The sequence below is a fragment of the Cydia pomonella genome, chromosome 15 (genome assembly GCF_033807575.1).
Source record: "Cydia pomonella isolate Wapato2018A chromosome 15, ilCydPomo1, whole genome shotgun sequence".
Classification (NCBI taxonomy): domain Eukaryota; kingdom Metazoa; phylum Arthropoda; class Insecta; order Lepidoptera; family Tortricidae; genus Cydia; species Cydia pomonella.
Window position 1 is genome coordinate 14,141,468 of NC_084717.1, and position 23,231 is coordinate 14,164,698.

The 23,231-nt window shown below is 39.2% G+C and overlaps 1 protein-coding gene across 3 annotated transcripts in view; it reads left to right on the plus strand.

Annotated features, from left to right (window-relative positions):
• The window catches only part of LOC133525945 (transcriptional regulator ATRX homolog), a 42,906-nt gene that overhangs the window by 8,007 nt on the left and 11,668 nt on the right, over positions 1–23,231 (plus strand). For all 3 annotated transcript variants that reach the window (XM_061862380.1, XM_061862381.1, XM_061862379.1), the window contains 25 exons: positions 1,345–1,511; positions 1,999–2,120; positions 2,509–2,543; positions 2,825–3,010; positions 4,041–4,146; positions 4,583–4,675; positions 5,689–5,829; positions 5,993–6,109; positions 6,419–6,585; positions 7,130–7,293; positions 7,899–8,036; positions 8,695–8,870; positions 10,065–10,186; positions 13,344–13,467; positions 13,868–13,936; positions 14,620–14,764; positions 15,245–15,419; positions 15,947–16,059; positions 16,545–16,653; positions 17,031–17,202; positions 17,598–17,810; positions 18,706–18,865; positions 19,454–19,590; positions 21,178–21,262; positions 22,198–22,307. In XM_061862380.1, coding sequence (XP_061718364.1) covers positions 1,345–1,511; positions 1,999–2,120; positions 2,509–2,543; positions 2,825–3,010; positions 4,041–4,146; positions 4,583–4,675; positions 5,689–5,829; positions 5,993–6,109; positions 6,419–6,585; positions 7,130–7,293; positions 7,899–8,036; positions 8,695–8,870; positions 10,065–10,186; positions 13,344–13,467; positions 13,868–13,936; positions 14,620–14,764; positions 15,245–15,419; positions 15,947–16,059; positions 16,545–16,653; positions 17,031–17,202; positions 17,598–17,810; positions 18,706–18,865; positions 19,454–19,590; positions 21,178–21,262; positions 22,198–22,307 — 3,346 coding nt within the window. The remainder of the gene's footprint in view (positions 1–1,344; positions 1,512–1,998; positions 2,121–2,508; positions 2,544–2,824; positions 3,011–4,040; positions 4,147–4,582; positions 4,676–5,688; positions 5,830–5,992; positions 6,110–6,418; positions 6,586–7,129; positions 7,294–7,898; positions 8,037–8,694; positions 8,871–10,064; positions 10,187–13,343; positions 13,468–13,867; positions 13,937–14,619; positions 14,765–15,244; positions 15,420–15,946; positions 16,060–16,544; positions 16,654–17,030; positions 17,203–17,597; positions 17,811–18,705; positions 18,866–19,453; positions 19,591–21,177; positions 21,263–22,197; positions 22,308–23,231) is intronic.

Genomic DNA, 23,231 nt, shown 5'->3' on the forward strand with positions numbered 1-23,231 from the left:
ATTTTATTAGCTCTTGTAAAGCGATAGCTGGACTTTACAAGTAGCACGTGGACTAGCGACCGACTCCAAAATGGTGGTTAAACGCGTTTCAAGATTAATTCTCCGTTCACTGCACACTACTAAATTAGTTTACTGTATAATAAGCTATCGATATTACACTTTATGCAATATTAATAAACAAATAAAAAAGCGGCCAAGTGCGAGTCGGACTCGCGCATGAAGGGTTCCGTACCATTTATGACGCATTAAAAAAAATCTACTTACTAGATCTTGTTCAACATTTTACCACTTTGGACACACATTTTACTAGATCTCGTTCAAACCAATTTTCGGTGGAAGTTTGCATGACAATGTATATCATATATATTTTTTAGTTTTTTCATTCTGTTATTTTAGAAGTTACGGGGGGGGGGGGGGGGACACATTTTACCACTTTGGAAGTATCTCTCGCGCAAACTATTAATTTTAGAAAAAAATGATATTAGAAACCTCAATATCATTTTTGAAGACCTATCCATAGATACCCCACACGTATGGGTTTGATGAAAAAAGATTTTTTGAGTTTCAGTTCTAAGTATGGGGAACCCCCAAAATTTATTGTTTTTTTTTCTATTTTTGTGTGAACATCTTAATGCGGTTCATAGAATACATCCACTTACTAAGTTTGAACAGTATAGCTCTTATAGTTTCGGAAAAAAAGTGGCTGTGACATAATCGGACAGACAGACGGATATGACGAATCTATAAGGGTTCCGTTTTTTGCCATTTGGCTACGGAACCCTAAAAACAAAGGAATTAATCACGAGACATGACTATCAAGATGGCGCTCGAACCGGAAGTCCTTTGACAATCAGATTTACTGCAAAATGTATGGCGCCATACAGCGCCATCTCGTTTACCTGTCAAATTCGAAGCACGAACTGTCTTAGATATTACACATCTTACTCAATTAATGTCTTTGATTGATATTAGTAACTGTTGGCTTACCCAATCTGACAGGCTTATTGAAGCGAATAAAAATTGTTATTAAATTGCGAGGGGATGAGATTATCACTTCTCTATTACAAAATAAATCCAACTTGTCATGCCAGCAATCAAATTAGCTTCGTGGTTTATTATAATTATTATCGCTTTAGGTACTTGAGTGTGAAACTTTCGTTTGCAACTTAAGAAAAAACATGCAGCACGAATGTCGTTTGGTATAAGAGATCTAAATTATGTCTTCCCTCGATGTCCCTTCGGAACACCCCGGCGTCATCTCAATGGGTATGATACGAGTAGAAGTCCCCTTTAAATTCCATATAATCTCTGAAAATAAATCTAAATTAAGCATATCTTTTCCAGATTGTCAAACCTCAAGACGTTGAACCGCCGTCGGCGGCCATCGGTCGAGAGGACGACTAGAAGCACCCGAAGGATGCCGAAGGCGCCGCCGCTTAAGGACGAGATGTTGGCCCCTGTCAGCTCGGGCTCTGGCTCTGAGAGCGAGCACGAGGCGGCAGAGACGGAAGGTAATTAGGTTTTACAGTCCTGCTATCATCCACATTATGAAGACTATGATACGATGTCCTTCATTATATCGTCAGTCAGGCACAATACTAGGATGGACCGCTGACGACTGCAGGGGGGCGGACAAAAGTGTAGCACTCGAATGTCGAAGGCGCCGCCGAATAAAAACGAGATGTTGGTCCATGTCAGCGGGGACTCTGGGTTTACCAAACCAACATCATATGTGCTTCGGAAAACGATTACTTGTTATGGAAGCTAATACTGAGCGTTTTAAATAGCACCTTGTAGTAGGCAGCGCGGTAAATTTACGTTGTTATATATGTATATGTATCCATTTAACTTTATTGCCCTAAATCGGTATCGGTAATCATCAATATAAATCTTCTTTCAACCCTCTTGCATGGCACAGTCAAATGGGGATGTGCTAAGCAGGACAGCCTATTATAATAAGTAATAATGAAGTAAATAATTGTTTGGGATGATTTCCAGAGCTGCCCCCAATCTCGATGCCAAAGTTGAACGGGGACAGCATCAACCACATAGCTAAGGAAGACCTCCTGGCTCAGAGTGACCCGTCCAGCTCCGAAAATGAAAAGGCCAATGGTTCCGAGGTAAGGCGATGTTTTTGTTATACCCACACCCAGTCAGCTTCTGCACCAATGGTTGGTGCGCAGCGGCGAACTATCTGCCGTCGTGTGACGGACTAATCAACGAACGTTTTAATGGTGACCTACGGTTGGATGCAACCAATCCTTATTCTTATTAATTATGGTCACTAACTGTTGGCTTACGGGGACCCGCAAAATGTGAGAATCTAATACAACACGTCCTTAGGGTATTAATAATACCTACATTTCTTAGTCGATGAATCCACACAAGGGAGTGAAAAGTCTTCCGTTGTGTAGCACCAGTTCTGCGAATATTTTCCACTACACAATACAAAATGAAGGCTCTTTTTCGAGAACATTTTGAGATGATCAGAAATTTTTTTTTTCGCAGGACGACAAAAAAGAGTCAGACAGCGAAGAAGACACGTGAGTTCTCAATATGAAATATAATTATTTAGTTCTTTTTTCTTTATATAAGTAAGCTCTCTGAACTTACCGTGGGACATAGTAAATTTGTGTAAAAATGTCCGTTTAATATTTATTTATAATTAGAAAGAGTGCCAAAATATTTTTTGAATGTAATCCTAATAAATCCTATATTTTATTAGTTTTTAAAAAATACATGTGTTTTGCATGTGTCTTTTTATTAAACCTTTTAGATGTCTGGGTTTTAAAAACATAATTTAACCCTAGATTTTCTTTTACAGCGTTAAGTCTACCAGACGCAAGGCGAACGCCATAGCGTCTGATTCCGAGGCCGAAGCGGCGCGGAAGGCGGACAAAATAAGCGACTTTGAGGACTCGGAGGACGACAGCAGCGAGCCCAGGAAAAAGAGCAAGAGAAAGAAGAAGGGTTCTGACAGTGACGGGTCCGTCTCTTCCAGTGACGGAGGGTAAGTGAATGAAGTCTAGGCTTGGTCAAAGTTGTTTGAAAAAGTAGCCCTTCGCAAGCTCCTCCGACCCATTAACCCCCAGTACATGACAATACAGTGTTGAATAAATTGAAATTGAAATTAGTGTGACGAAACCTATACTAACATCAAAACATTATAAACTTATGCATGTATTAATAAGCCAGTGGTAAAGCTGCGGCTTCCAAACAGGACGGTTAAAACTAATAAATATCCCAGAACCTATGTCCTACTTGCTTCGGTTTTATCATCACTGAGGTTCGTCGCTATTATTAGGTTACAACTTCTTTTCAACAATTTGTCGCCGAATGCAATGCATGCAGTGCCGGTAGTTAGGCGTATTGGGCTCCAGCATTACGGCCGATCATCTGCTGCAAGTGATAACCAGTTTAACTTAAGTATAGTTATGGGAAGTAGAGTTGAAGTCACGCACACAAGAACAAAATAATGTAATGATAATGACGGTGAAATTTTGACATTAGTATTCTTTTTCGTACCAATTGGCACAATTGCAAGTTGAACCGCCAACTGCAAGATGCACCAAAAACTTTCTTCAAGGTTTATTTTTTTTAGCTTAATATTGTGCGCTTAAGTCACATTTCACTGCTTCATTAATTCAATACTGTTTTTGCGATCAGTACTTTGTGTAACCGTCTGTATGTGTAATCAATCATTCCCTCTCAACTCTCCCGCCTACCTGTACAGTCAAGGTATCAAATATCGATACGGACAAAGTGCCAACAATATATATACACGACCTTATTGCCTATATATTAAGGTAGTGTGTACATATTTTTGTCACTTTGTCCGTATCGATATTTAATACCTTGACTGTACATAATGTCTTTAAAAATAACATTTATTATTAGGCAACAACGGATGTATGTGTACTTGTGTAGGTTGCTATTTCATGATGGAAAACATATTGAGCAATCAGAGTATAATAATTCTAATAGGTTTCTCTTCCGAGTTAAAAAAAAACACATTCCATTAATAAAGTTTGTTTTTTCAGTAAAAAGAAACGTCGTCGCATCAAACAAGTGAATGATAGCGACGGATCCGGATCCGACACGGAGAATGAAGGCAGGAACAAACATGGAAGAAAGAATATTCGTAAGGTAAGACTCAATGAGGTTAAACGCGCTCTGCAATTAACGCTGCAAATGTGTTTGCTTCAAGTTTAGAGTTTTAAAAAGTACCAGTTTGACTCTGCGATTGCTCAATAATTTATTATAAAGTTGGAACTCACATCGATGGGATACCATTTAGCAATAGTTACATATAATTTAACATTACTTCAGCACGAATCATCTGAGAACATGGACCTAATATTTACTTTGAGAGTGCAAAAACACATTACGTCCTCTCATGTCGCTTGCGACGGCTGCATCGCCAGCTAACTTCGTGGACACCTGACTCTCGCCAATGGCTACTTATACACGGAAAGCTGTAATAAATACGCTGTTCTTATATGCTGTATAGTTACTGTATGAAGTTACCCCGTGTCCGAATGGTGCCAATCTACCCCTATTGTATTCCTTATTTGCTAAACAGGTGATGAGCAAGGACCAGCTAGAAGAGGCTACCAAGAAAGCTGCGCGACAGGAGAAGGAGAGGATTGCTCGTATTGCCGAACGCCAGAAACTGGTAAGGGTACATTGTTTTATATATCGTTTTTTTGCCAAAGTTCTCACATTCAATTTGGATCGGATTAATATGATGCAAATCAAATCTGCCATGAAGGGACCCCTGAACGCATTTGCCAGAATGGCTCCCAACCGCGAAAAATGGCGAAAAATCGTACGGCAAGCAACATCTGCGCCTGATGTCAGCAGTTGACCAGGACGCTCTGCAAAGAGTACAACGACAAAGAAGAATATGATTATGATATGACGGACACTCTATTTACAGCTAACAGAGAAAAATATTTGCTTGACATTTCTAATTTAATTTTCCCGAAGAACTGGCGGCTTCCTCGCACAACGTATCAGCCAGGAAATGCCGTCGGCATCCTTGGTACAATGCTTCAGGGGCTTATTTTAGATTTAAGCTAGTCATAGTAGCCCCACTGTAGACATCCATTATGTATACTGTTATTGTAAATAAAATTTGTTATTGCACTCTCGGATACAGATTTAATAAAATTATAAATCGTACATTATCATAAAGTAGAAGTAAGGTCAGTGTAAAATGATTAACCCTTCTCTTTCTACACTGAGAAAAGTGCGGCCACGGTAGAAGGGCCCTAACTGTCTATTTACGGTTGTATCTAGATTAGACGCAGTTGCCTCAAGTGCCGGTATAAGCGCACTTGTCTCGACTAACATATAGTCCTCCTCATCGTTTTCGATGACGGCGACCCCAAATAAACACATTATGGACGTTGTCTATACTTGTCTCGACTAAACAACGTACCTACACAATCCCCAATCACAATAAATTTCTCTTAAATATGGTGCAAAACCAGCAGTAGCGTGGCGGGGTGTTCATGGAACACGATTTCCACCGCCTTGCCTCAGATCAGGACGAAAAACTAAACCAATTCAGCTTCAGCTTGTCTATGAATATTTTTTACTCGCCGCCACTGGAAAGTAGTGTTCCCTAATCCTATATTTTATTTTGTTGATATTCAGTGTAAACTTAAATATATCTAATTCCAGTACAACAACTTGGAATTCGACGAGTCTGGCAAGCCTGATGAGGTGGTACTAGACAAGGTTGTGTTGGACTTCGACCCCGAGACCAAGGAGCCCATCATAGAGGTGGACCGCGGACTCGTCAAGAAACTCAAGCCGCATCAGGTTCGTATTGAAAACGTCAAAATGAAAGATACAAAACATTAGCCACATGTTAAAATGTTTACTTAAAAGAGTAACATATTTTATTTGAAAGTAAGCTGACAACAACTGCTTTTCATCAATCGGGTTTGTTTTTTTATTTTAAAATATCATTTTTTTTATACAGGCTAACGGTATAAAGTTCATGTGGAACGCTTGCTTCGAAAGCGTGAAACGCATCAAGAAAGACCGCGGATCCGGCTGTATCCTCGCCCACTGCATGGGTCTGGGGAAAACTCTGCAGGTCAGTTATTGCTTGCTATTTAGGTTGAAAAATACCAGACAGATGCTACAGCAGCCCAAATAAAAATAAATATATAGGCTTTATAGGGACATTCTCACACAAATTGACTAAGGCAATGATTTGTTTGAGTACCCACAACACAAATCTTAAATGCTACCTTATAATATACAAATACTTATATACATAAAAAACATACATGACTCAGGAACAAAAACTTGTGCCGGGCGCATGAGATGAGTGTGAATGTGCCGCAGCCGATTGGAACTGCATAGTTTCTTACATATCTTTACAGCCTTCTTTCTTCCACAGGTGGTCTCCCTAACCCACACATTGCTAGCGCATAGCAAGCTAACAGGCGTGAAGAGAGTACTAGTTGTGTGTCCACTGTCTACAGTACTAAACTGGGTCAACGAGTTCAACATGTGGCTCAAACACTCCGAGACAGAAACAGAGGTGGACGTTTTTGAGTTGTCGAGGTAAGTGCTTTTTATAAGCTTTACTCCACTGGCACGTTGAATTTTAATATGTGATTATGATATTAGTGATATGTAGATCGCCGGTCGCGTTCGTTCAACTCAATTCCTCGAAGTATGAGCTGCAGGTTCCTGCCTCGGAGGCATTACCACACTATTATCCTCAAATTTTAATTTTCCTGCAGAACAGATGGACAATAGTTCGTCTCTGCCGAATGAATTATAACCTGCTACCCCGTACATAATACATGTGCTAGTAATGTTTCCTTGTTACCACAGTGTGGACAGAAGGACTATTACGTGTGAACCACCTGGTAATTCTAGCAATAAATACACTTACTTACCTTCTGAATTTGTTGTGATTAACATTGCTTTAGACCGCTGCCACTCCTCAACCCAACAATGGAGCGGCAGCTGACATCCACGAGGGTTCATCGTACATAGCCGTTAACCACTATACGAGTTTTCGCCCGGGAGGCGATTGGTCATGGAAATTTGATCCTGGCTCGTGGTCTACTTGTATTAAGTTGGACATTTCCTTTTATAGGCACAAGCAGAACTCTGAACGCTCCTGGCAGCTCCAACAATGGGTAGATTGTGGCGGCGTCTGCGTGCTCGGCTACGAGATGTTCCGCAACCTCTCCGCCGACAACAACAAGAAGTTCAAGAAGAAGATGCTCAAGACGTTCCAGGAGGCTCTCGTGGATCCTGGTAAGATTACACTCCGTCTAACGCCTCCACCATGGAATAAAAGCTCTGCATTAGTTAACGCAGGAGTTCCCTGACTGTGCACCGTGGACAGTAAAGATGGGGCGCCGTGACGTCAATCCTGTATGAGCAACTATGCTTGAAATAAATGCATTTCACCTCATTTCAATCCTCATCACCATGTGCCTATCTATATTGAATAGCCTAACTAGGTTATGGCGCCGGGATTAAATTTTAAACTTCCAAGTGCGTCGCGGACTGAAAAAGATTGGGAATCCCTGAGTTAATGTATGACGGGTCGGTTTCGGGTAAGGCTGCGGCCTGGACGCGCGCGAGCAGCGGTGCAGGCAGCGGGGCGGTGCGAGCGGCGCCGTCTATACATTTAGCTTGAGTCGCGCAGATTGGATATCAATGGCAAAAAAACTTCAACATACATACTTAAATACAAACAAGATAAATTGAAACATGGACTATTTTGAAACGCCTATTCAGACCATATACACTTGGCATGAGCGAAAATATACAGATAAGTAAGACAGAAAAGTTTTATGTATAATTGTATCCTGCTGTTGTATTCTTCGGTTATAAGTTAATTTTGTTGTGTTCAGGCCCGGACCTTGTGGTGTGCGACGAAGGCCATCTGCTAAAGAACGAAAAGACGAGCTTGTCGCAATCCATGAACCGCGTGCGAACGTTACGACGCATCGTGCTCACTGGCACACCGCTGCAAAATAATCTCAAAGAGTGTAAGTACTCTTTCTAGCTGACTTTATGATTTTGAAGGAGGAAGCAATTGTAAAGTCGGGATGTTTTTAAAAAATGTTTTTTCCCGTATTCTCAATGTCATTGACTCAGGCTCTGATGATGGGACCCTGGAAGAATCAAAGAACCTCTTGAAGTTTTATAGCCACGCCTATAGTCATTTGGCTATTTTTATAGTACATTGTATTTATTAATTTTTCGGAAAGCATTATTTCTTGACGTGCATTTGCTGATGAAAACCATTAAATGATGCATACTGTTGTGTTAAGTTGGTTCTTTATTATTAAAGGTTGTTTTATTTAAGAACGTTGGTGTAACAGAGGTCATCCATTTCTCCGATCGCATGCAACCTCATACATTAACACGTTCATACGACATAACATGAATATTTTTATGAAAATCTTTGTCACAGTAAACATCATGTTTAATAAAAATCGCACAAGTGCTAGTCGGATTCGCCTACCGAGGGTTCCGTACTTTTTAGTATTTGCTGTTATAGCGGCAATCACGGTTCATGAGATACAGCCTAGTGACAAAAGGACGGACAGCGGAGTCTTAGTAATAGGGTCCCGTTTTACCCAAAGGTACGGAACCCTAAAAAACGCTTATTAATCGAAATTAATAATAACTACGTATTTACAGATTACTGCATGGTACAATTCGTGAAGCCCAACCTCCTCGGCAAGTACAACGAATACCTGAACCGCTTCGTGAACCCCATCACCAACGGGCAGTACACGGATTCCACCGAACGGGACATCAGCCTTATGAAGCGACGGTCCCACGTTTTGCATACTATGTTGGACGGCGCTGTTCAAGTAAGGACCTTATACCGTTGAAATATAGTACATATTAACCTCAACCCTTGCCGTAGAGACATCGAGTGGGCAAAAAAATTGTTCTACCTACCTCCCACCGTTGCGATAACAATTTCATACTTACACAATTTCATAAAAAAAAATATGAAAAATCTAAAACGCCTGGGTTTTTGATATTTCGAGAATTGAGCTAAAGTGAATTTTCGTTTAAAAAGAAAATAATGCATAAAACAGTAAGCGTTTCTGAAATATTTTATACGCATGTGGTTCTTACAAAGATCAATTTTATTGTCTTTTAGTTGTCAACTTTTTCTTAGGTACTTGTAAGATGTAGGCACTATTTGCCATGTAAAGTTGAAATTTACTTCAGGCAAAGATAATTGATTGTAATAGAGAGGTAAATTCTAACAAGGAAGGGCACCCAACTGTCCGACTCCGATTTGATTCATTTTGATATATGTTATAGAGTAGTCTAAAATAATGAGCACGTGTTTTGTTATATCGGCTAAAACTCATTTATTCCTAAAAAAATCGACATTGGAAGTTTTATAATATCTTATCACTATAGTTACACATAAAGACGGGTGTTTTTTTAGGAAAACTTGAGTTTAAGCAGATATAACAAAACACGTGTACATTATTTTTTCCTGCTCTCAAACATATACTCAAACAAGCCATTAACTAGCAAGTTGCTTGAGGATCACTTTCTATAGGAGTTAGGAGATTTAGTAACTTTTTAGTACTTTGGAGGACAATTTCTCCCAATAGTTTGAGTTTGGGCCGCTAAAAAAAAAATACGTGTCCGTTATTTTAGACTACTCTATAACATATATCAAAATTAATCAAATCGGAGTCGGACAGTTGGGTACCCTTCCTTGTAAGAAAAAAACGTGCCCCTTAGTTTGACATCCATAACAGATGGCGCTACACTACGCCATATGTTTTGCGGTCACATAATTGTCAAACGTCAACTTTTGACAATTAGAGTTACCGCAAAATGTATGGAGCTGTAAAGCGCCATCTCGTTTACCTGTCAAATTCGAAGCACGAAATTGTCTTAGATCTTACTCAATCAATTGCTTCAGGTAGTCAATGTAGTTATATCTATTTTGAGTCTTTATAATGTTGTGGCACTATGTCATATACATCATCAAAGTTTATAACAGATGAAATTAATTTTATTTATAATTTCAGAGGAGGGATTACGGGGTGCTGGCGCCCTTCCTGCCTCCGAAGCACGAGTATGTGCTGTTCATCACGCTCACCGACATCCAAATCAAACTCTACCAACACTATTTGGACAACTATTCTAGAAGGTAACATATATATTATTTTACTAATATTCTATAACAACTTTAGATAATCACGATTCTTTTTAGTGGCTCCGGGCATTCAACACAAGATTCCTTTAACCTCCTCTAAAATGCGTTATGTACTTTTTTTGGCGAATTTCTCGTTTGCCCGTGCGTGAAGTACTGTGGGGGCGATTATACTTTGTCGCTAATTAAATTTATAAATAATACTTCTGGTTACACGATTAAAGTTTCGATAGAGACATATAAATTAAAAGATCTTCTATCTCTGTCCCTATTGCATTACTAGAGCTATAGTGCTGAAAAATTATTTATTTACCAACACAAAAACAAATATTTGTGCAGCAAGATAAGATGGATAAAACTAAAAAACCACACTAACTTTAAGCTAATTCTTAAATAAGTTATTAAATAACTAACTAACCTAAGTAACTTACTAAGTAAACCAGACAAATAGTTCGCTGCTAAGGCAGGCTTATTGGACAGTTTATAATTTTAAAGGCTTTATTAGTAATACATACAATAGTTTAGGAGTAATATATCGGTAGGCACTAATTAACGAGTTTGATTTTAATGATGATGTTAATTAAAGGTATTAAAAATAAAATTGTTGGCACTATAAGTTGACAACTATCAGAAGGATTCATCGTATAACTGGTTGTGATAGAAGCCAGCTTTGGCATTAATTTCAGTTTAAGCATTGTTTTCACATTATTTCAGATGTACTTTTTTTATATCACTTATTAAGTAATTTTTCCTAATCCGCAACTAAAAACTAGGGAATGCAAAAACCGGAGGTTTTTCAAAACCGGTTTTTTCTTCGGTTTTACCAACAAAAAAACCGAAACCGGTTAAAACCGGTTTCGGTTCGAAGGACCAATAATTCTTAAATTCATCGCCATGGAATAAAGAAAAGATTGCTTCACGTGTAAAAACGAATGCAAGTATAGACTTAATGTTATTTGTAACTAGGAGTAGGAACACACCAATTTAATTTAATTATTTTTTTGGTTTGTTGGTTAGACACCGATGGGATAGGTCATTTTTTCTTTAATATATGACAATAACTTATCTAAAGCATTTGACGTAATAAGTCACACAATGCTCCTGGATAAGTTAAAATGTTATGGCGTAACGGGTGAGGCGCATCGCTTAATTGCTTCATTTTTGTCGGGCCGAAGACAACAGGTTAAACTGTCCTCAAATGGCAAACGATTCCAGTCTGACATTGGCCATATCAAGTTAGGCATTCCCCAAGGATCAGCCCTTGGAAACACTCTGTTTCTAGCCTACGTCAATGATCTCCCATCTGCCATCACAACCGGGCTGTCAGTACTATTTGCAGATGACACTACGGTCATAATCAGCGCGCAAACATACAAACAGCTTGGCGAGAATATCAATGAGGCATGTAGGCAGTTAAAACGGTGGTTTACTGCAAATGGGTTACTTCTTAATCTTAACGTCAGCAAGTCTAACGTCATGTTATTCTCAGGACGGACGACTACTGCGCCCCCATGTGTAGTGGACTGCCCTATGCCAATGTGCAGTGAAACGAAGTTCCTTGGCTTTATGTTGGATTCGAATCTGAAGTGGAAGTGCCATGTTGACCAGCTATGCAATAGATTGAGTAGTGCAGTCTTTGCGTTACGGAAGTTGAAACCCCTTGTTTCGTATGTTACATTAAAATCGATTTACTACGCTCACTTCCACTCACTAATGACGTATGGTGTACTCATTTGGGGAAACTCTACGCATGCTAACCGAGTGTTTATCATGCAAAAACAGGCAATAAGAACACTAGCAGGTGCGAAGCCTAGACATTCATGCAGGGGCCTTTTTGTAACGCACAAAATAATGACGCACTACTCGTTATATTTGTTCGAAATCCTTATGTATGTTAGAAATAACCTATCTTTGTTTAAACGCGTTGAGGTAGCTGGTATAAACATTAGAACTACAGGTCGATTACGAACAGTTCCACGTCGCATGGCACTTGCAGCTAAGAACCCGCGTGTCATCGGTCCGACTTATTATGAGCGATTACCTGCAGAAATAAGGACGGACACATCCGATACAACATTCAAGCGTCTATTGAGAAACTTTTTACTGGACAACCCATTATATTCAATAAGTGAATTTTTTGACATAACTGTATAATTTATAATTGAATAATGATTTGACATTGTGTTTGCTTATTCTTGATATTATTTGACGATCCTTTTCAGGTGAAAATTTTCATATATATATATTATTATTGAAATTAATTTATTTGGATTATCTTGTTATTATTTAAGTTTATTTCTGACGATCACAATATAGATTCTTATAAATTGACATTGATGTAATTTGTACTGTAATCATATGTTGTGAAATAAATAAATCTAAATCTAAATCTATATCAATTTATTATTTAATGTTATTTGTCTTAAATCAAATGGCCCAATCCGAAATCTTGCTCTAAGTTTTTCGCTGTCTTCTAGTATATATTCAAGTAGTTAATTCGTTTACTGTTACTACCTTCCTTTATAAAATATTTGCTAAGTTATTATGGATTTGTAAAGTAGGAAATAAATGAAACAAGCTTTGTTTTTACTCCATAATCAACTTCAATTAGCATTTGTACTATTAATCTCAAAAAAAGGTTCTCGGTAAGTCGTTATCACCGAACCAACAAAAGACTCTAAAGCTGCCATTGATATAATTGATTACGTGGAATTTTTCTACAGTGCATCGCATAATAAAATTATAAATTATAAGTAAGACCTTTTATACCCATTTTTATTAAAAAGTACTACTATACAATTCGTACACCAGCACGGATGTCCTGCCACTGCCAGTACTTTATATTATTTAAATCTTTCGTATTTGTGTATTTTGTACCGTAAAAATTCATTTAGCGTTACAAATGATCAAACTAACACAACACCACATTATTTGATTTGATGTCGATTCAACCGGTTTAGGACCGATTTATACCCTTATAATGAATAAAATATGCAACTTAGGTAAATAAAAAAAACCGAATAAAACCGAAACCGGTTTTTTCAAATTCTAAAAACCCGGTTTTGGGTTTCCGTCAAAAAACCGGTTTTAACCGGTTTTTTCGGTTTCGGTTAAAACCGGTTTGCATTCCCTACTAAAAACGCTTTTTTTTCAGACCCCTACCAGGAAAGTCGTCAGGCTTCCTGTTCCCCGACTTCCAGTCCTTGCAAAGGATATGGACGCACCCGCTGGTCCTCAAGTACAATTCGGAACGATACGAGATCATGCAGCAGAAAAAGGTACTTTCACAAACAACGTTATGATATATATTTTATTTACACACACATGTTTATGCAATAACTCTTGAAGCGAAGTTGATGTCAATTTTGACTCATTTTAACAGCACTTGCCCGCGTTTCTCGATCTCATAGGTATATATTGGCGTGAGCGAGATGTACTACGAGTGATACATATCAATATGCCGGATTAACCAATAAGCAAATTGCTTAGGACATCGTCTAGGAGAGCACCAAAATGTCAGAAGTAAATCGAATCTGATGGATGACTCTGGAGAAACGCGCAAAATATTCTCGAAATGTTCAGGGCATCAAATTGTCTTAATCCAGCACTGGCTGCTCCTGGTTAATGCGGTGTACGCGAACCATTGAAAACCCTTTTCAAATATTTATTTATTTTCAGAGAGATAAAGAGGAAGAAGATTCAGAAGGTTCGCTTGCTGATTTCATTGATGACGATTCCACGCCAGATGTGAGTCCAGTCATTAAATTAAAGAAATAAGCTAAGAATATTAGTTTTTAATTTGTTTAAGTTTGTATTGTACCTATTCATTTGTAAGTATTATATGCATTCTGTTTTCCAATAACATTATTTCCAGTGAGATGTATCATGTTAAACATAAATGTAACTAGCCTACTCTACTTACGAATGAACTACCCTTTTGTTGGCTATCACGAATGGTTGGCGCCTTCTACCTTATTTTAAGGCAGCATTCGTGACTTTTCTACAAAAATAGGTACCAATTTTATAACTCTCGGTGCCATTTGGTAGCTTACCCTACTGAGATTTTTCTGATGGTGTCTCATTACTGACTGAAAATTATATTAAATAATGATGATGAAGCGCTGGTGGCCTAGCGGTAAGAGCGTGCGACTTGCAATCCGGAGGTCGCGGGTTCAAACCCCGGCTCGTACCAATGAGTTTTTCGGAACTGTTCGGTGAAGGAAAACATTGTGAGGAAACCGGACTAATCCCAACAAGGCCTAGTTTACCCTCTGGGTTGGAAAGTCAGATGGCAGTCACTTTGTAAAAACTAGTGCCTACGCCAAATCTTGGGATTAGTTGTCAAGCGGACCCCAGGCTCCCATGAGCCGAGGCAAAATGCCGGGACAACGCGAGGAAGAAGAAGAATGATATGAAAACTGTGTTAACAGGAATCTTCAACGGAGGAATCTACAGACGATTTGTCAGACTTGAGTGACGACAGTCGAAAGAAAAGCAAAAAGAAAGCCAAAGTCAAGAAAGGGAAAGGCAAGGATGCCAAGGCGTCAGGGCGGCGCAACACAAGGGCCAATCCAGGTATTTTTACTCCTAGGTTTCATTTCTTTTTTTTTGTTTAGTTACATGAATTTAAAGCCCTCGCGGGTCTTTGCGTAAAGCTGAAGACAGAGCCCATAGAAGTCCATTATCAGGAACATAGCAAAGCTAACAGTTATTCTAGAGTGCAGGACAAGCCTTAAGAAAAAACAATCTACGTACTGCTAGCATTGCTCTGGCTCTCTAAGTTATAAAATACTCAAATAATAATGAATTTAATGACTTAGTGGTAAGTGTGTGTTAAGAAAAGTCAATCCAACTTTAGTGTTTATATGACTATCCTAAAACTCATAATTTCTACTGTGTGGCTCTTTTCTTCATGAGACTCCTTAACTAGTCTAAACTGATGAATCCTGTTATGTAATTGTTTTAAATACTCATGCTTTACATCCATTCGTCGACCCATTTACACCAGCCCCAGCCTTATTTTATCTGTATTCAGCATAACATTTGCTCTTTCAGTGGAACTAGAAGAAGAGAAACCCAATTCCGACATAGAGGAAATAAAATACGAAAACCCAACGGAGTGGTGGATGAAACTCGTCACAGAGGAGGAATTGGAAGACATCCGGCACTCACACAAACTGCTGCTGCTGTTCGATATCCTGCGGCAGTGTGAGGCGATTGGAGATAAACTGTGAGTATACCACATATGTACATAATGTATGTACTGTGTGTATGTTAGGTAGGCACCTATACCACTGCAGTGGCAACAAGACTTCGGGCAAGAAACGGACGTGTAGCGTAGACGTTGACCTTATGCTAAAAGAGATAAGGTTAGGGGAGTAAGAGAAACATAGTTTATTTTGCTTGGGGCAAGAGAAACCGTATGAGGAAATTCCTTCTCCGTAAGTATTTTTAAGTTAAACTTGTTTATACTTTAGTTTTATTTTTAGCATTTTAATATCTAGAAATGTATTTTCCTTATAAATGTAGGTATCTCTATATTCTCTATCCATAGTTTGCCTTAATAATCTTTACTTTGTCGACGAGAACTGTTTCTGAGAGAAAACTTATGAAGAGATATCTCGGTCATCGCTACTAGTTTGTCTTAATTTTGATAGAATCATTACAGCTGAATGCCAAAGTTTGTTCAATAATCCATTCGTAAGCGGACCACTAAGGCGTGTTAAGTATCGAAGCACTTTTTTTTTTCCTTTTCAGGCTCGTTTTCTCCCAGTCTCTCTATTCCCTGGACCTGATCGAGCATTTCCTCGGTAAAGTCGACGAGGCAACTCAAGAGGGGCGCATAGATGAGAAACTCGCGGGACATGTTGGTGAGTAATAAATGGGACTGCGTTTTTTCGTGATTAAACTGATAAAGATAATATAAAACAGGGCCTTTAAAGTTTTTGATCCGAGGACCATACTGCACCTTAGATAAATAAAATGTGTGCCTAAACTTGCCTTTTATATCTGCTGCTGCAGGCTAAGTTTCTTTCAATTCTGCTTCCTTTCCTCGGGTCAAATTTGGAAGGGTCGTATTTGAAGACCCCTGTCGATGCATTCGTCTCTTTCTCATACCACTTGGAAGAAATGCGAATGGTGCTGCAATTGCCACTTAAAAATTAATATAACTGGTAATACATTCTAACCTAGAACCCTGTGATTTTAGGGTTTTGTACCGTTTAGGCAAGTTTAACTAAAACTTTAATTTAATTTCTATTGTTATTCTATAAATGTTTTGAAATTCTAATCTGAAGTACTGGTTTGAATAGGTCCCGTTCAGAGACTAAATGTGGCAATCCAATCTTTGTTTAAGGCTCCTGGTCGCCTGGTGTGGACTATTTCCGTCTGGACGGATCTACGTCCTGCGAGAACCGTTCAATTTGGTGCAAGAACTTCAACCGGGAGGATAATCCTAGAGCTAGGTAATGTATTGAAATATTTGAAATCATAAATGTCTCTTGTTCTGTACATAATTAACTTTATAAAAATTTGAAAGTAAGATTTTCAAGTCCTTGCGTACTTGTATAGATTTAAACATTCTAAACAACTTTAAGAATGTTGGAATTCAAATCCGTAAAAACTCTACGTACAAAATTAAATAAATTTTCACTAACAATTGGTCATATTGACTGTGTCTAAAATAGAAGTCAGCGGGAAAATCATCCTGTAAATAGTAGGTTTGGGCGCGCCGAAATGCACAATCATAGCTTAGCAACGAATATTATGCATCAATCAGACAGCAGTGTGTAGATTTTAGAAATAAAAATACGACGTTTTAAACCGTTTTTATTTGTCATAGACTGTTCCTAATCTCAACCCGCGCCGGCGGCCTCGGCATCAACCTGGTGGCCGCCAACCGCGTCGTGATCTTCGACGTCTCCTGGAACCCTTCCCACGACGTACAGAGCATCTTCAGAGTGTACCGCTTCGGACAGAAGAAACCGTGCTACATTTACCGCTTTTTGGCTATGGTAACTAAATTACTTTAAACATGTAAAATTGACTCTGACATTCCAAATCTTAGAAACAGCCCATCCATCCCAAGTTGAATGACAAGCTTGACACAGATTTTTATGATCAAGTTCTTCCCAAGCGTTGACTTGTAAAATAGTTAAAGAAATGTTGTTTCTCAATACACCAACGGTGCGGCAGCTGACGTTAACGAGGTCACAATATTTTTTGAACCACACGATTTATCGCCCAGAATTAATGACTACCGCAATTTTTATATGAGGCGGGGATCTATGTTGTATTTATCACGGTACTTATTTATTACAAGCTTGCTAGATTAAAGATATTAAATTCCCAAAAATCTATTATTACCACTTAGTTTACAGTGTATTATAAAATAAATTAATTCCCACAGGGCACGATGGAAGAGAAAATCTACGAGCGACAAGTAACAAAGCAAGCGATCTCCAAACGCGTCATAGACGAGCAGCAGATAGACCGGCACTACGCCGCCAACGATCTCGCCGAGCTGTACAAGTTCGAGCCGGTCCCCGTCGAGCCGCGGCCCGTGCCCAAGCTGCCTAAGGACCGGCTCTTCGCGGAGATGCTCAAGGACCACGAAAAACGGGTAACTGAAACCACAAGATTCTCCATAGATGTCGTTTTTTAGTAGCACTACGCTGTCATCAATCTTGCCGAACCTTAGAAGTTTGAGCTTGTCCCCGTCGAGCCACGGCCCGTACCCGAGGATCGGCTCTTCGCGGAGATGCTAAAGGACCACGAGAAACAGGTAACTAAACTACATTTCTATAAGTATTTTTTAGCATCAAATAGACCGGCACTGGCAAAGATATACGAGTTTGGACCTGTCCCCGTCGACCCATGCCTAAGCTGTCTAAGCCGGTCGGCTCTTCGCGGAGTAGCCGAAGGACAACTAGAAACGGGTAACTGCAACAAGAAAATTCTCAATAAAAGTAATTTTTTAATAGCACTATTTATCCCGCCAACTTTTCGCTGAACTGTACCAGTTCGAACCTATCCCCGTCGAACCACGGCCCGTACCGAAGCTGTCTAAAGACCGGCTCGTCGCGGAGGTGCTGAAGGACCACGAGAAACGGGTAAAACTACGTCTATAAATGTGTTTCGACAGCAAATATATGGGCAGTATGCAGCCAACAATCTCACCGAACTATACAAGTTCGAACTTGAGAAACGGACAACTGGCAGTTAGTTTTTTCATAAACGTGGAAATTTTACGCAAAGTATTTATTATTTTCATTAATATTCTTATGCTTTTCAAATGTTTGCACATTTTATTATTTGTAATATTAAAAGGCACCCGGATATAGGAACCGTGCGCGTTGGAGAGGGACTGTCACCTTGTGACTTGAATCGAAAACTTAATTTTAATATTCAACTTTCACCTCAATAATGATGGAACTGCAGTCCTGTCACACTACTTGGTGTGTTGTTGTCTCAAGCTTAGATATCGATCGACTAAAATAGAACTTTCTTTTTTACAGATCTTCAGGTTCCACGAGCACGACTCGCTGCTAGAGAACAAAGAGGAGGAGACCCTCAGCGAGGAGGAGCGCAAGAAGGCGTGGGAGGAGTTCGAGAACGAGAAGAAGGCTCCGCCGCCCTCGCCCTTCCCCAACACCTGGTCCATGCACAACGGGATGGGTATGTTGTCTGTCTCTGTCACTTCTAAGCGAGCAGAGCAAGGCGTGGCAGTTTAAGCTAAACCGTTTGCCAAAATTACAACTTCAAACCCCGAGTTGACTTTCCATCCCATCCCACATATGTACATCCCGTAAATATATTCCCGGCTTCGTTCCCTGTTAACGTATAAAACTGTTGTACAGTCAGCGTCAAATACTTTGTAGCAACCTAAGTAGCCAAATAGTTCGGTACACCATATATTTAGTATGGTGTACCGAACTATTTGGCCACTTTGACTGCTAAAAAGTATTTGACGCTGACTGTAGATCGCAGTTTGGACTTGACAATCAAAAGCATTGGATGTAAAGCCTGGAGTCCCGCAAGACTACATTCTAACCCTATTACTGGTTTTAAATACTATTTACTACATGGACGATATTTATAGTAGCATTCGAAAGATTAGGTAATACATGAGCCACTCCTAACTCCTCGAAGTAGAACGCAGATCGGCGTGAGAAGAGAAAAAAAAGAGCTGCTACATAAATTGTTATGGAAAAGTAATAAATGGTCCCTAAAATTATACCGCTTATGATTGTATTTGGTCCCCAGCAGCCAGCCTCCTGCAGCAGCAGCAGCAGCAGCTGGCGTACGCCGCGCTGGCCGCCATGATCCGCAAGGACATGCCCAACATCAACGACAACCAGATCCGCGACATGCTGCCCATCATCTGCAACGCCAATCCCGGGGTGAGATCTGAGGACATAATGCTCAACAAAACTTCCTTCTTAATGCAGATGCAAGGATCGATAACAAATACCGCATAGGGTATGCTCTCGATACTAGTATTGTACGTAATAACAGTTACGGAACTTGTTTCATTTCCGTTCTTGGTGTCACCTACCTAGAAGCAATTATCTTGAACAAATTTTAGTGTGCTCAAAATACGTTTTAAAATTTATTTAGTTACATCTAAATTTATTTCATGACATAATGTATCGATCCTTACTCTGAAAGTTTCACAGACACTTCATAGATGAAAAGTTTGATAACACTTTGATCATCAATTATATTAGCATACTTTCAATGGAATTATAGCATAAGGCTACTTTCAGAACTACGGTTAATAGCCACTATATTTAGGCAGCTAGAATTATCTACTAAACACCAATACAGAGTAGATTTCACTGTGTGTTAATAAGTTAATAAATCATGTACATAAAACTAAGGAGTAACAACTTACCCTATATGTTAACACAATTCACAATACAAGCAATATTGCCTTATTGGGCAGTTTTACATTAAATTACATTAATCATACCACATTTATTTGTCCAGATGTTCGGTGGATATGATTATGGCGTAAGTTGGCGTCCTTATTCTAGTTTTGTTTATTCAGTATAGCCTCGGTAGGGATTATGTTTCAGCATGGCCTTTTCTTCCACGACGGCGTTTTCTGTGTACTTTTGAAATGCCGTTGTGAGACTCGCTTCGATCGCGTTGAGACTCTTTAACTTACGTAAAGAATCAATACTCCATTAAAACATATGTAATGAAGTTATAAGTGTCCCTAAATTGTTATGAAACTGTAACCGGGTGTTTAGATCAAATCAAAATAATCTAATCTAGTAAAGTCTCAATCGGTCGTAAGCAACACTATTGTATTCTCACTATACCCCGCTATCTAACACTCATTGAGGCAAGGGATGTCCAGCATTGTTATTAATTGTTTAATGAGGTTCAAAACTAAAAGCTCACCACATTCGGTTCCCTTGGTTTCCCAGCGACAAGGCTTTTTTACCATTCATGACAATAAAATAAAAAATTAACGCTATAAGGCAAGGAAACTTAATTTTACCAATTACAAATCAGAGAAACAATGACCTATGATCTTAGACTGTCCAGAAGGACGAATACAATTACCATTAACCCTAAGCTAAACATTAACCCCCTTATTCATAAACGTCTACTAAAGTTACGAAGCCGCTAATAATCGTTTGTCCCTTTCCATCATACCAATACGTCGGAAAGGATCAAACGATTATTAGCGGCTTGTTAACTTTAGTAGACGTTTATGAATAAGGGGGTTAATGTTTAGCCATTTGATATGAGCAGTTAGTAGTTTTTAACCTCATTGGTAGCAATATTGACACCCCACTTGCCTCTACACTGAGGGCCTACTTAACTTCGGAATTTAAAGCTCCACCTCCATGTATATTGAAGTGACAGGAATTCTGAAGTTAGTAGTAGGTCTAGTTAGACTGCAGGACAACCGCACCGCTAGTAGTTAGTCCGTAGAGCGAGGTTCCTATGGAGACGTTATGTTTGTTGCGCAGCTGATGCAGAAGATGAGCGAGATCTACAAGTACGCGCAGCCCGGCATGATGAACCCCTCCATGATGAATCCCGTCATGAATCCTGGTGAGTTACGCATTACTAATTGTGGTCTTTAGAATCTATAACTAAGGTAAATGTGGGGAAAACCGGCAAAAACCATTTTTGGGTGGGAAGACGGTGTTAGAGCAAGAACTCTCATAGTTGCTTACTTCGCTCGGACATAGAAAGGAAGAGCTTTGCTAATGGCCTGTCTACGTTCTGTAAGTGGAGTATGTGTACAAACACAAAAGTTAGACGCGCCAAACGAGCTTGTAGACAGTCTTATCTTATATACCTTCATATCGGTAATATAGTATGATTTTGATAGAAAAGTGTTAGAAGAATAACAGGTATAGAAAAATTCATTGGAGATTCAGATAGGTCAGTTATGATACATGTGCACATGACACTTTAACTGAACCTTTTTTACGCCCTCTACCTATAGGGCCCGTGCGCGTTGGAGGGTCACTTAAATGATAATCTAACTGATTGAAACTATAATTCAAATTATCAATGAAGCCAGTAACGTCCCGTTATAGGTCTCCAGAAGTTAGATCACTGTATCCAACGATTACTGTGTTATTTTTCAACTTATATAATTTTTTGTAACTTCTTTTATTCACAACAGCAAAGGTTATTATTTTAGCGATAAGACCGCCTGTTGTTTACCTCTTCTTTATGTGTTGTATTAATTGTATTGTTTCTGTATTGAGGTGTGCAATAAAGAGTGTTTGTATTGTATTTTAGAAAGCCATTGTAAATGAAAATGACCCATTGTAGAGCATTTTCTAAATGTTTCGTTGTTAGGCAGGCCCCCACAGAAAGTGTAGACGTGGAGGCGGCGCGCGCGTTTTCCTCGCCTACGCGCGCCGTCTCGGTCGAGGCACGTCTACACTGGCCAGTTTATGCGTAAGGAAATTGCCTCGCGCGTATGATCGCTCTGTGTGGACCTGCGCCTATTTACGTATACCTTTGCTTAGCCGGTGGCATGAGCACGAGCAGCAGCCTGCAGTACGAGCCGCCGTGGCAGCGACAGCAGCAGCAACAGCAGCAAATGCGGTTGCAGCAGCTCATGCAGCAGCAGCATAATGTAAGTTCATTTATTGACCGGTCTCCATTTCAGCTCAATAATAATATTTTAGTAGATGTTCTCCTCTACAGGTCGCATTATTCAAGTGATTCTTATGAAATTTTGTAAACAGATTTAAATTAATTAAACAATTTTTTAGATGATACATTTCTTAAAAATGGCAAAGCTATGGAATTTCGCCAGGTATACAGCACATAGAGCCAGTAGTGTATATTTTGTTTCGCCGGTGGTATGAGCATCAGCAGTCAGTAGTACGATCACGTCATCGTTGACGATTTGTTAAATGTAACCTTTAATAACATGACAATACGAAAATTAATAATTTTGAACAAGCAGAAACGTCTGCTGACGATGCTATTAAGCTTAAAACAGCCCACACACACACACACACGCACACGCACACACACGCGCACACACACACACACACAGGACACCCAGAACAGTAATTTTCTTTTAAATTTATTCTAAGCTTAATCACAATACGAGTCAAGGCATGCGTCCTCGCAGCAGTAAATGCAGCAGGTTATGGCTATATATAGCAGCAACATAATATTACATTATAGTTACGTGATAAGGAAATTAATGTCAGTAATTGATTGTCAGCAATGTCAGCATAATTGGAAAGATGCTTGGGGCTTTCTGTTGAGATTATTTTGAGTTTGGAGTATGTGGAATCTGGAGCAAACCTAAATCAGTAGTTTATGGGACTGCTACATAATGAAAGGTATTAAAATAATTATGTATATATAGTTACATGAACTATTTTATTTATAAACATATTATGAACTTTCTGGGATGTATTCATTAATAGCATGTTATATCCGGTATTGGGGCATCGTTGCACGAAAGTTTTGATATAGTTAGTTTAAAAATAAGAAACGAAATGAATTTCATGCTTACAAATTAATTAAAAGATAAACTGTA